The sequence below is a fragment of the Lynx rufus genome, unplaced genomic scaffold (genome assembly GCF_022079265.1).
Source record: "Lynx rufus isolate CCGP_SWC_20201006 ecotype Redwood Valley unplaced genomic scaffold, mLynRuf1.p SCAF_7, whole genome shotgun sequence".
In the NCBI taxonomy this organism is placed as follows: Eukaryota; Metazoa; Chordata; class Mammalia; order Carnivora; family Felidae; genus Lynx; species Lynx rufus.
In genome coordinates, this window is record NW_025814889.1 from 76,008,694 (window position 1) to 76,022,056 (window position 13,363).

Here is a 13,363-nt window from a genome sequence, read left to right on the forward strand (position 1 = left end):
TTCAGAACTGGTGGGAATAAGGCTGTTCAACAGACACAGAGACAGAGACAGAGACAGGCCATTTGAAAAACCAAAGCAAACCCTGGAATCAACTTTATTGCTGATGGTTGTGGTCTCTTCTTCCCTATGCCCTCCTCTCTCTGATGGTCCAAAGCCCCTCCAGGATAGCACAGTGCTTAGGCTCTGCTGGGCCAGGGGCAAAGGAGACAATCTGCCTCCCAAGTCTGCCCCCAACTCAGTCCCTCCCCTGAACCCACCCTACCCTATTGCACATCAAATCATGTAAACATGGCTACGGGCATGGCCCTGAACAGCAGTGAGGCAGATTGATGTGTAAACAGATTTGGGACCAGGAGCCAGACCCAGTCACCCAGCCCCATCCCATGCTGAGGCCCACAGTTAAATCTGGAAAAGCAGGGGGGCCTGGTCCCAAACTCTGGCTCAGATTATGCAACAGTGCAGACAGCTCAGCTCCCCTCTACCACCCACCCTCTCAGATTCCAGGTCCTGAGGTCCACCCACTCCTGGGCGCCCCTCCAGGCCTGGGCAGCAGATGGCAGTGTCCAGTTTTCTCCCTCCCACCCCCAGCTGGACGTCACTGGTCACTGGTGCTGGGTCTTCCTAGATGCCCGGGGGAAACCGGAGACAGGCAAAGGCAATCTGTCCAGCCCTGGAGAAGAGGGAGGGTGGGTGGTCAAAAGCGGGACATAGGTCCAGTCTTGGGGGTAAGGAAACCGAGCCACAGAATGGGTGTCTGAGGCACGTTACAAACAAAGCAGAGAGCATGCCATCTCTCCTGCATGAGTGATCATGGTTCCAGAGGGCCCCACCTCACAACCACCCCACTAGCCTGCCCCCACACTCCCTCTCACCAAAGGCCCGGATCAGCTCTGCCCGCACAGCTGCGGTAAAGGTCTTCACCAGACAGAGAGTGGTGAGGCCCGCGAAGGCTGCATTGTAGAGGAACACGATGTAGAAATTGCCCAGCCAGTTGAAGCGTCCAAAGTCACCCAGCAGGTCAAAGCGAGTGAGCCCTGAAGTACAAAGGCCAGGATGGGAGTGGGCTCCCCAGCTCCTCCCTGGCTCAGAGCCCAGCTTTCTGCTGCCTCCTGGTGGCCACATCTCAACACTGCAATTCATAGGTTGGACTCCCCTATGCGTTAATGACTCCCACTCTCAACTTGTCTCAGAGGGAGTTCATGGATGTTGAAGAAAATGTCAGCAGCTAGGCTTGCTCCAACCTCCCTTCCAGAGTTTGGCATCTTCTCCTCCAATGGGGCCCCCCTCTGGCTCCACGTGTCCCTAGGAGCTCCCTGGGCCTGCTACTTGTTCCTGGGCCAGGAACCTAAAAGCTGGTCACTCAGTGCTTTTTTGGGGGACAGAGCAGTGTGGAGGCTCAGAGCTGTTTTGGTTCATAACCAAACTCCACCCCTAGCTAATTGTGTGATCAGGATCAAATTCTTTAAATTTCTGTGCCTCGGTGTCCTTCACTATCAAGTATAGAAAATAACAGGATTGTGAGAATTAAATGGGACAACACGCATAAGGCACTATATATATGCCAGGCACTATTCAAACACTTACTGAGCCATAACCATCATAATAGTGTCATCATAAGTCCAAATACTGGGACCCTCTCCTACCTAAAAACATATTCTTACCTGCATCCAACCCACGTAAGGAATTAACTAGTGGGCCACAAGTCTAGTGTCCTACTAAATCCCCATGGCATTAGTAGTACAAATGGTGTAATGGAGACAACACAAACTGAAGAACCAAACAGAACTGATGTAAATACTAAATCATTTAGGAGACATGGATGATGGTATGATGGATGGGGGGATGACCTATGCAACTCCCATACTACCCTGGGGGAAACTATTATACTTTTGAACACTTTTTACCAGGTAATTCTAGATCATAGCTCTAAAGATGGGAGAAGGATTGAGTGTATTATCTGATGCCCCAGTGTGTGGGGAAAAGCACTGGACTGGGGTTTAAGAAACAAGGGTTCTTGGGGCCCCTGGGTGGCTCAGTCGATTAAGCATCTGACTTCAGCTCAGGTCATGATCTTGCGGTTCGTGTGTTTGAGCCCCACGTCGGGTTCTGTGCTGACAGCTCAGAGCCTAGAGCCTGGAGCCTCCTTCTCTCTGCCCCTCCCTGCTCATGCTCAGTCTCACTGTCTCTCTCTCTCAGAAATAAACATTAATAATAATAATAATAATAATAATAATAAAGAGACAAGGGTTCTAGCCTGACTTGGCCTTGCTTCAAACTAGTTGTCTAACTCGCTAAGTCAATTAGCTTCTCTGTTTCTTGTCTTTATAAAATGAGAATGTTTATTAGTGGATCCAGCCCAAAGGAAGATTTGGGGAAAAGTGGTGCTTCTCCACCAAAAAATGGAAGTAAAAGGGAGAGACTATGGGATGTAGCTAATGGGAGAAGTATGAGCTTTGAAGCAACACTACTCTGAAGCTCAACAGAGGCGTTTTACAGGGCCTCAATTTCTCCATCTGTATAATGGGGGTAATACTTCCTTGAAGGTTTGTTGTGGGAATTAGAGACAGCATGTATAGAAAGTATAAGCTTAGCATGAGTAGGTACTCAGAAAAAGCCAATTAATTCCTTTACCTCCTTTTGCTACTTACCCAGGGTTCGAGAAAAGACAGGAAGTGCTGAGCTTAGGACCAGGAGACAGACACAGTTCCCAATTATCTGGGTGGGAGTAAGGAAAAGGGGAGGTGAGGGTAGCAGAGCTGCTAGCACCTAGCACCCATGCATGCCCCCGGGGAGGCTTCCACTATACCCCGCCCCCAGCTACCTGCGTCATGGCTGTGTCGTGCCATCTGGGCCGCAGTCCCCGGAAGAGTGGAGAGCTATAGAATCCCACAACTGAGGATATCATCAGGTAACTACAACTGGGTTAAGGAAGAACTGGCCAGCTCCCAAGGATTAGCGTCATCTCAAAGGAAATGGACCTCTCCCCTAACCCTCCTTCCAAGTAAATCTTCTTTCTGAACCCCAGGTTAGTGAAGATTTGCCCCCTTCCCCAACATTCCCACCACACCTTCCCACCACAGTCCCAGGAGACAAGTCCAGTGAACAGAGGCAATGGTGGGCTTCCAGAAGGATACAAAATGAGTACAACCTGAATGACGGCACCAAAGGAGCCTAGCTTGGAGAAGGAGACCTGGCCCAGGGAGGCATCCTGAGAGAAGGAGTGGTGTCACTATAGAGTATTCCCTACCAGGAGCACCACCCAGCACCCAGCCTTCACTCTGGCCTCAGCTTCTGTCTCTCACCCCTAGCCTTTCTTAGGCTCTCCCCAAAAGATATGGTGGGAGGGTGGCCCAGTACCTGCATGCCTCGGGGCATGGCAGCCTCATCGATGAGCAGCTCCAGGATGTGGATGGCCACAATGAGCACAGAGAGGCCCTGTGTGAAGCAAGGTCATGGACTTCCATTCCTGCCTCAGCCCACAGCTGTATTCAGAGCTGAATGTTAAGAGCAGATACTCTGGCCCAACATTTTCAGTTTCCCATTAGCTGTGTAGGACTGTTCAAGGCTGTTGCTAGCAACAGAGCACCTTTGAGGGTATTATAAGACACACCCTTTCTGGTCAAAGAGAAAAATGTACCTTTTCCTCCAGACTGATAAGACTTATTTCCAAGTCCAGAACATGGTAAGTGAGGGGATGGACTAGATTTCAACCCCTATTTTCATTCCAGAGAAAACCCGTGTGACTACTACTCAGTGGCCATGTATGACCTTAGGCAAACCCCTTCGCTTCTGTTTCTTCATCTACAAAATGGGGATTGATGTGCTCGGTACAGGGCAGGGCACAAAGTAGCAATCAGTGAGAGGCAATTACTATTATTGAAGATAACCAGGTCCCTGAATCTCCTCCCCCTTCCCTGAGAAGACCTAAAGTACTCAAGAGCCTACTATTCCTCACCTCCACCAGGAACGGAATACCTACCGTCAGTACCAGTAAGCAAAGCATGGCCAGGGGGTAGCCCAGGTTCCGCTGCCACGCTGAAGCCTTCCGCCGCTTCTCTGTACAGGGATGGAAAGCTGTTAGCAAGGGCCTAGAATGAAGGGCTACCTTCCTGGGGGACACATAGGTATCAATCCCTACCAACCTACGTACCCAGCAGGACCCTCTGTGTCTGCAGAGCCAGGACCTGTCTGTGCAGCAGCTCCATATCCAAATGCAGCCAGCAAGAGGTGGGATCTGAGGGCAGAGAAGATAGTGCTGCCCCCCAGTCCTGAGGGCCCTGCCCAAGCCATGCCCACCATCCCATCTGGGGAGAACCATGACTCACTGCAAATCCTGCGGGTTAAAGCTGCCTCCTCAAAGGCTGAACAGTACAGCTGCTCCTCCAGGTCTTCCAGCAGCTGAGGGGAGGGGAAAGGGGAAACCGTCAGAGGTTCCCTGGTCCCAAAGGCCCAGGAGACCCCCGCTCATCCCAGGATCCATAGTCTCATTCCTTCCCCTAACCCTCATTCATCACCCTGCGGCCAGTGGCTTTATCTAGTCCCTCCCAACTGCCTGTGTTCTGCCTTGCATGTCTGGTGACCAGCTCCAGATGATGGAAGTGAAAGGCACAAGAGGCAGCAAAGGCTGGGACCTTCTGCAAGGCATGCACCACACAACTGTAGGCCTGCCTCACTGTTTGGCCCCAGCTTTTCAGGAATCAAAAGGCAAAGAGTACTACATACCCGAGGCTTGACCAGTAGCTTCCCAGTGACTGAGAACATGCGGGCGAGACCTAGTGGAGTACACACTGTGGGGACAGGAGCCAGTTACCTGCCAGACCTTTCTCTCAACCACTTTCCCTACCCACCCTTCCATTCCCTCTCTTTCCATCCTGGTTACTCTGATCCATGGACTTTACCCATGCTCTCCAAGACCCCGAACACTCACCCAGGAGCAGCAGGACCCCAAGAAAGGAGATGCAGGAGTAGAGGTAGGGGAGGTAGTACTCCCAGAAGTCTAAGGGTAAAAAAGAAGTAAGTCAGCTCGTCTCTCCTCCAGCTTCCTGAGGGCTAGCTAGCAAGCTTCAGAGACTAGCAAGGACACCACATACAAGCCTATAGGGGTTAGGCAAGTAATATGAATGAGGAAAGCTGGCCTAGTGCCAGCAGAACAGGAAGCAGCGGGGTCCTAAGTCATAGGACCAAACTGGAGGTCTTAAGCCATATCTAAAGAACACAACTGCTATTAGGCCCACCCAGTCCCTGGGGTCTAGTGTGGCTGGATCCTCAACCTTGTCAGAAAAAGCCATAAATCTAGATATTTAATGTGAAATCTCCCAACTTTTACATTTCAGCAACTGACACCTTTATATTTTTAATCATTGCATGGGTCCAATGGATCATTCCTGCAAATTGGACTTGGCCTGAAGTCCATCTGTTTGAAACTTCAGTCTTAGAAACATGGTCCCAACCTTCTCCACCTTAGAGGGATACAGTTGTTCCAGGCAGAGGAACATCAGCCAACTGCAGAGTCACCCAGCCTGGAGGGTGGGGAGGAAGCTGGCTCTCTCACCATAGAGTGACTCCCTGCTGGCCTTGTTGTTGTCCACAATGGCCGAGGCCACCCACACCATGCCCAGCACCAGGAGGGTGAGGAGTATCAACATCACCACCGTCTCATAGACCCGGCCCAGGACACCCTATAGGAGGAGACGACAGATGAGGGTCAGGTTCAACATCAAGGGAAGGTAGGAGACACTGGGGATGGCAGCCTGGCTGGGGAAACCAGAGAGGACTGGGTTCAGGAGACAGGGAACATCTAGGGACATTCATTATACAGGATAGGCTTCATCTGGAACCCCCTCCTCAGGTACCTTCTCTATCCTGCCTTGCCCTGGGAGGCTGACCCCTGAGGGCTGCATCACGTAAGCTCTTTGCCCTCTGGGAAGAACAGGCAGGAGAGTGGAAAATAGGAAGAGAGGGATCAGGGTATTTCTTCAGTTTCCTCCTACCTTTGGCTTTATGGTTTTGGTAGTGGCTGTGAAGCACCTTCCAGCTTCAAGTATCAGTGGGTTCCAGAAACTATTTCCCTTTGCTCCCATAGGCCTAGAGGTGGTAATGACTTCCTGCTGCCAGTAGCACTTCAAACTCCTTGTTGGTCCCCTTAACTCTGACTAAACCTCTGCCAATAGTCTTTGTTAAAATCTCTTCAGTTGAACCATCTGAGTGGAATTCTGTTTCCTGCCTGGGTATAACCCCACTCACCTTTCTGGAGCCAGCAAAGCCCTCAGACTCAGTGAAGAAGTATGCAAAGGGCATGAGGAAGATGAGGGACAGGTTAGAGAAGAGAAAAACGAGGTTCCAGAGGCCTAGAGCAAAAAAGGAAAAGCAGAGGTGGTCAGTGGGGGAATGGGAACGACCCATTGGGGACTGATCATGTGGCAGAGGAGGGGGCAAGGGTGGGGTGATATACGACTAATTGGCCTAGGCTGTCTGTGTCTGTCTGAACATACCCGTTTCCTATCCCCACCCCAAGTTGCAACCAGGAGCAACGTACCATGGATGAGGGAGCCGTTGAGCCACTGGATATAGTAGTTGCGAGGCAGTGAGAGCAGCACCTCATTGCTGATAATGGAGAAGGGCAGGAGCAGGACAGCACCCAGGGCGACCGCCAGGGTAAAGGTGCAGAGCTCGAGCCTGGGCAGAGAATGGGTGGTGCCCTTGCTTAGCTCGGGCACTTACTCCCTTTGGCCCAGGAAGCCCTATTTGTCCCCATGGGCACCTGTGAACTACATGTAGCAGTGACAGACTGAGGGAAGGAGCCATCCAGCTAGGGCACTACCACTGCCCCCCTGAACACCCCCTCCAAGGAAGCCCTGGCACAAAGAATGGGAACACCTTAGGCATTCATGTCATCTGCCACGACACTTGCCCAGACTGTCCCCAGGAATGTGGTCCTCCTACACATGCCTGCTGGGTATGGCAGGTATGCCAAGCTAAGGGGCTTGTCTTCTCTTCTCTTCTCTGCTCAGAGATGTGGATTTCTGAGCTTGCCTTCTCCAGCCCAAATAAGAGCAGAGTCACCTGCTATGCCCTGCATGAAGGCACTAGGCAAAGGAAAATAAGGAGGAGCTGAAACCCAGCTTGATAGCCAAGGCCTGTGTCCAGGACTGCCTCAGCTGAAAAGAAGAGACACTTTTTTATCTAGTTGGTCCACCAAGAGGGGAAGGTTGCCTTCCTCTAAACTGTTGACCTGGAGGGGTCATCTCTCTATTTTCCCTATATGTGCTGGTGAATAATAATAACAGCCTGGAGCAAGGGTTATCCTCTCAGAACCAAGCATGCCCTGCCCTTGACGGTTCCACCTTCCACATCCCCTGCTCTATTTCCATTGGTTTACATCCCTGCAGTACTGCCTCCCTGATGATCACTGGGAGGTGAAGCCAAGCTGGAACCACTTCCGGTGACTCAGGCCCCAGATCACAGTCCCTGGCCAAGAGGCTCCCAGAAACTCCTGGCCTAACCAGGAAGACAGGAACAACAGCTTTTCCAAGCGTCTCCAGGGTGGAGTGAAGCCGGAAGAAGCCAGAAATGGAGTGGCAGCAGAAGCCCTCTCTTCATTGTACAACACCTCACTCTCCCCCTGGCTCCAGGAGTCTCACTAGATCCCAGCTTCTAAAGGTTCCTGGTGCCAGGTGCTGAGGCAGCAACACTTACGCAATCTTGTTGACTGTGGCATCTTCATCATCCACTACAAGAGAGGGGGGGGCAAGGGGAAGAGGTAGGACATCAGTGGGCAGCTCTGGGAACCATCTGTGCTGCAGTGGGCCCTGCCACCCCCTCCCTATCCGGAGGCAGAGCTGGACAGGAGGCTCTGGGAGAGTCCACAGTATGAACCCACAACCTATTCTCTGGCCAAGGTGGCAGCTTTAAGATCTGTGGTCCCAGGCAGAGAGAGTACAGGCCAGAAATTCTCTCACTTCCCTCCCTCCCCACAGTCTCTCATTGCAGGTTCCTCTTTGCAAGCTGAACACGTAAGAAACAACTGGTCTGTAAGGCTGGTTACATCAGTGGCTGGATTAAGCAAAGGGAAAACAGGGGAGGGGGAGGGGACAGTCACAGAGAAAGCCCTCAGGAGCATTACACTGAGGAGTAACTGTCTTCTAGGGTGGGGGCTCATGAAGCCTTCTGGAGGGAAGGAAAGGCTAGGGCCGGGCCAGGATGATCCGGACAGGCAGGTGGAGGGAACTGGGGCAAGTGTGTCACCCAAATCGCACAATGCCTACGGGAAGGAAAGCTCCAATCTGAGCACACTTAGGCTCTCTATAAAGAGAAAGTCCACCTTCACCAGGTCCTGGGGTCCCGGTGGTCAGCAGGTCTCTGTTACTGGGTGTGGATGCACTAGTGGAGAGAACAGCTTGTACCCATGGTAACACTCGCCATAATATCCATTTTAGGTTCACAGAGGGCTTTCATATTAACCATCTCATTTGGTCCACACAGTGTCAATGAGCTGGTTAGAGACTATTAGGCCTGTTTTGTAGGGGATGGAACTGAATGTCAGAAAAGTTACATGACTTGCCCAGTGGCTTTATCAGTTGCAGACCCTTCTGTCTAGACTTTCCACTATACCACCTTGCCCCTGCCTGTGGAAGGGAAGCAGAACAGGCAAAGGCTCCGAAACAGTTGACTCTCCTTTCCCAGCAGGCACCATAGGCCCATTCCCCTGAGGCTGGCCCCATGGCAACAGGATCCCTGGCAGAGGACAGGCAGGAGGGAGGAAAGTCACGTACCTGTGGTGAACTCAGCAGGCTTCTTGAAGTGGGTCAGGGCGATGTGGCAGAGGATGTAGAGTGTCGCAAACAGAAGTGTTGAGATCTGTGGCAGAGTGTGAGCTGGGATGAGAAACTCTAATCCCCAGCATATTTCACAGCCCCTGCGGCCTGTTAATTCTATGGGGTCACTTTCCCAAAACAAGGCACCATACTTCCCGGGGTTCCATTTTTCTCCCCAGTACTTTCTTCTGGTCAGGGCCCCAGGGGCCTCTAAGAAGCACCAGAAAGGGGACGGGGGGACAGTACTACGTCCAGCCCTATGAAGGTTTGTCTGGGAGAAAATAGCTTCAGCTGAACCCTGGTTGGTAAATGGGCAGAGAAAACTCCTAGAGATCCACGTACACACATACCTGAAATGGGCCACAGAACCAGAGGGAATTTACTCCTAGTACATTACTGGAAAGAATATCAGGTTTCAGGGAAGAAGGGGATGCCTGCATTGTCCTGATCCTTCACTCTTCCTCCCTCTTCCCCTTCCCCTGCTGCCACTTTGGCCCAAGCTCCGGGAGAGAATAAGTAGGAATCATGTTCCTAGACTACTTCAGGATTTCTACTCTGTGTTTATTCAGGGGCCCTGAAAGATCAGATCTGCTCTGGGCTAAACTAGAGCCTGATTTAGTCCCCTGTCCCTCAGAATAGACCTTAGTTGAGGCCCAACATCTAAAATCTACATTTCTAGAACCACATCACCCCCCCCTTTGTTTTTTTGATTTTGATTTTTTACTTTTTTCTTTTATAATCATTTTATTTTTTTTCCTATGTATGTATTTATTTATTTATAATATAATTTATTGTCAAATTGGCTAACATACAGTGTGTAAAGTGTGTTCTTGGTTTTTGGGGTAGATTCCTGTGGTTCATTGCTTACATACAACACCCAGGGCTCACATCAGCCCCTTTAAAGGCTGTTAATTCCTGGTCCCTACTTCAAGTGACTTCCAGCTCCGGAGCCAGGCCTCTCAGTGCCCTTGGGCAACTGGCCCTCCAATCACCAGTTATGGCAGGACTTGGCCAGGTAACTCTGCACATGCATGCGTCCCTACCATACCCCAAGTAATCTGCTGCTGTCCGGGGAAGGAGCCACTGGTCAGCTTGGCTCTGCAATCAGTGCTAGAGTCTTGAGAAGAGATGTTATTGCATTTTTAAAAATTAATTTATTTAAGTAATCTCTACACCCAATGTGGGGCTTGAACTCATAACTCCGAGATTAAGAGTTACACACTCTTCTGGGGCATCTGGATGGCTCAGCCAATTAAGCCTCTGAATCTTGCTTTTGGCTCAGGTCATGAGCTCATGGCCTTGTGGGTTCAAGTCCCACATGGGGCTATGCGCTGGCAGTGAGAAGCCTGCTTGGGATTCTCTCTCTCTCTCTCTCTCTCTCTCTCTCTCTCTCTCTCCCCCTCTCTCTCTCTGCCCCCCCCCACTTGCACTGTCTCTGTCTCTCGCAAAATAAATAAATAAACTTAAAAACAAAAAGAGCTACACATTCTTCCCACTGAGCCAACCAGGCACCATGAGATGTTAATTGCATTTAAAGTAAGCAAAGAAAGCAGGATCAGTCTTGTGGGTCCTCCAGTTCCCAAGAGGAGCTGACCCTACAGGGAATCTGCATACAGTGATCTATACAAGGAAGGAAGACGTCAAAGAGACCCAAGAAGAATGGATCTAGAACAAAATTTTAGCTTTTAATATTAGGGAAGCTGAGTAGAATGAGTTACTCAGATTGTACTGAAGATTTCTACTGCCTAGTGCTCTCTCTGCCCTTGGGCTTGCGTAACAGCCAGGAAGGTGGGAGGGCTCAAAAGGTCAGGCTGGAGTTCCACGCAGTTCCAGCAGAAGCTAGGTCATTCTCTAGAGCAGTGCATGGGAGCCAGGTGGGGGAGGCACGAGAAGCCTTCAGGCTGCCCTTGGCCAGCACTGATGTCCTCAGCTAACACTACTAAAGAGTGGGGGAGATATTTAGCAGGCTGCTTCTCTGTCCAAGGTCTCATCCCTCCCCATTCTCTAGGAATGTGGGCCTCTATCCCTACACTGTTTCAAGGCCTGGCGTGTCTCCACAATATGCCCAACCTCACCACGTGGGACTATCCACTAAGGATCACCCAAGGAAAGCTGATCTGGAGTTCCACACGTGGACTGATACATTCCCTATTTTTCAGTCCTCACAGATAAGAGCAGACCTAGTTATGTCATGGCTCACTTTACCTCTCCTCCAGTCTGAGGCTGCCCAGGGCAGATTGTGAAAAATAAAGGATGACCCCATCAGTGGGTCTCCCTTCTCATTAAGGCTTCTGTTCTTCCAGACCTTCCCTTTTTGCTTTCTATTTAGTATCTGGGGGTGAGGGCTACTCTCGGGAAGTCTGAGGAAGGAGATAGAGGCGGGATGAGAATTGAAAGCAGGCCTGAGGAAGATGCAGCTCCCTAAGTGCCACCGGTCTCCCCTGGGGCCCAGGAGTGAGGCGTCCATCACAGTGTGGCAGGTTCAGCTGTTGCTCTAGGTGGCAGTGAGGGAGAAGGGAACGCAGCCTGCGGCTCTCTGGAGCACTGGGGAGGGAGAGGGACATTCACAGGGGAAATCCCGGCGTGGCCGGGGAGCTAGGAACCTACGCTTGTGGGGGTTTCTAACAAACACCAATGAGAAGGAAAAGAAGGGGAAAACTTAATTGTTCTCCATCTCTACACAGAATCCCTCCCAGCAAGAGTCCTTTCTTCCGAAGTGGGAGACCCATCAAAGTCCCCCGTTCCTCTGACATGCCACCCCTACACCTCCCAAGTTTTTCTTGGAATCTAGTTCAGCGTTTGGACGTCCCCCTTTTCGTGAAACATCAGTGGAGTTTGCGGGTAATGCAAACAAGCCCTCCCTCAATTAAAGCCATCCCTCTCAGACTATCCGACTACGAAGATAAAACTCACTAGCCTCGCAGGCCCACGCCCTGAACCCCAGCAGGGGTGGGGGGAGGCAGGAGGGCGGGTGGGGGGAGGCAGGAGGGCGGGCGGGGGGAGGGGCGTGTAGAGGGGAGGAACGGAAACCAACCCGCGGCTTTGTTTACCGCGCAGCTACCCTACTGATCCCATCTGGGGGTTCACCAGCCGGAGCACCGGTCCTTCCTTCTGTCAGGCCGGGGCCCTTGGTCGCTCGCCCCTGGACCTGGCTCTGAGCCTAGGTGGTCGCACTCCAACCCGAACTTCTCCCTCTCCCGCGACACCCGTGCTTCTCCCCCTCTTGGTCCTACCCTTCCTGCCCGGGTCCCGTACTCACAATGCACTCGCGAACCCTCTCGTGGAATAGCTGCTCTCGCACGGATAGCACTTCGTAGTCAGCTGCTTCCATACTCTGCTCAGCATGACTGGGGCGGGGGTGTCTCCGGGCCCGGGGAGGACGAGCGGGGATGAAGCCGCCGCCGCCACGCACCCGGACCCAGCCAAGGAGCCTTTCCTCGCAGCCTGCGACGGAAACTCGGGATAATCTGGAGCTCAGATTCAGTCGTCCGGACGCCTTAAAGGGGCAGGCACCAGGCGCCTGGTTTTAAAGGGCCCTGGCCCCCTCTGCTCCCTCCCCTTTAAGGTCCGGCCTCAGTTAACTTTAACGCAAACACCCGCCAACAAGCCTGCTACGAGGAAGCGCAGGTGCTGGTTCTATCTTACTGGAGACCAACTGACGACACAAGGGGTGGGCAGTTTCTTCCAGCGAGCTGAGTTCATTGGCTCCTAAGGAGCTGCCGCTCATCGCCAAAGGAACGCTGATAGGCTCGCCCCGTGGAAAGAGGCGGGATCTTTGGGGCCCTAACAGTGCCACTTCTAAAACTAAACAACTGTCTCCTTCAGCTCCTGCTGTTCAGAGAGGTCTCTTCTCGCACTGCCAGAGCAAGCAAGATTTTAATTTGACTGTGGTTAAATGACCCATTTGGACCAGGCCAGCCAGGCAGGATGGGAGAGCGCCATGGGGGTTCTGAAAGGTACCGCAGCCCAGTAACCCAAGGCCTGTAGCAGCATTTTCCGAAAAGGTGTTTATGTTGGGGTGGGGCCCCTCCGCAGCCAGGAGTTTTCACTCAGTAACTTTTGTGGGAGGCCTAGTGTGTGCTGGAGCAAATAGTGAAGAAAACTGCATAGAGAACCACAGAAATATCTTCTGAAACTTTGTGAGGAAATGCCCACAGGATCATTGCTTAATGGGACTGAGTCAAATGTTAGCTGACCACCTACTATGTGCCACTTACCTTACAGACTTCTATCTCATTTTTACATCACAACAGCCCCTCAGAGGACGGTGTGATTAGCACTTTAGAGATTAGAAAACGGTGAGAAGTTGTCACGTGCCCAAGGTCACACAATTAAGGAATGCCAGTTCTCTTCCTGCCACCTTGGAATATACACTGTTTGGGAAGTTCCACCTTCATGGAGTTGAACTCGTCCTCTAAATTGGAGAAGGGAAATTCAAAAGAAGGGTTGAGTTTTGCAAAACCCCCCACTGAAGAAAAAGAGCCTGATTGTAACGGTCTAGACTGCATCCAGTTACTATCTGAGCAAAAGTCAGGGGCCAGAATTAACAG

General features: G+C 51.6%; 1 protein-coding gene across 1 annotated transcript; it reads right to left on the minus strand.

Moving 5' to 3' along the window:
* Positions 1-61: 61 nt before the first annotated feature.
* LMBR1L (limb development membrane protein 1 like) lies at positions 62-12,448 on the minus strand. The gene is made up of 17 exons (XM_047065065.1): positions 12,073-12,448; positions 8,772-8,856; positions 7,696-7,729; positions 6,536-6,675; positions 6,244-6,347; positions 5,552-5,678; positions 4,928-4,996; positions 4,723-4,787; positions 4,326-4,398; positions 4,151-4,234; positions 3,980-4,056; positions 3,358-3,435; positions 3,135-3,208; positions 2,822-2,912; positions 2,649-2,715; positions 873-1,034; positions 62-670 (listed from the first exon to the last, which is right to left on the minus strand). The coding sequence occupies exons 1-17, from the start codon at positions 12,142-12,144 to the stop codon at positions 603-605; spliced, it is 1,470 nt and encodes a 489-aa protein (XP_046921021.1). The 5' UTR covers positions 12,145-12,448; the 3' UTR covers positions 62-602.
* Between the last annotated feature and the right edge of the window lie 915 nt (positions 12,449-13,363).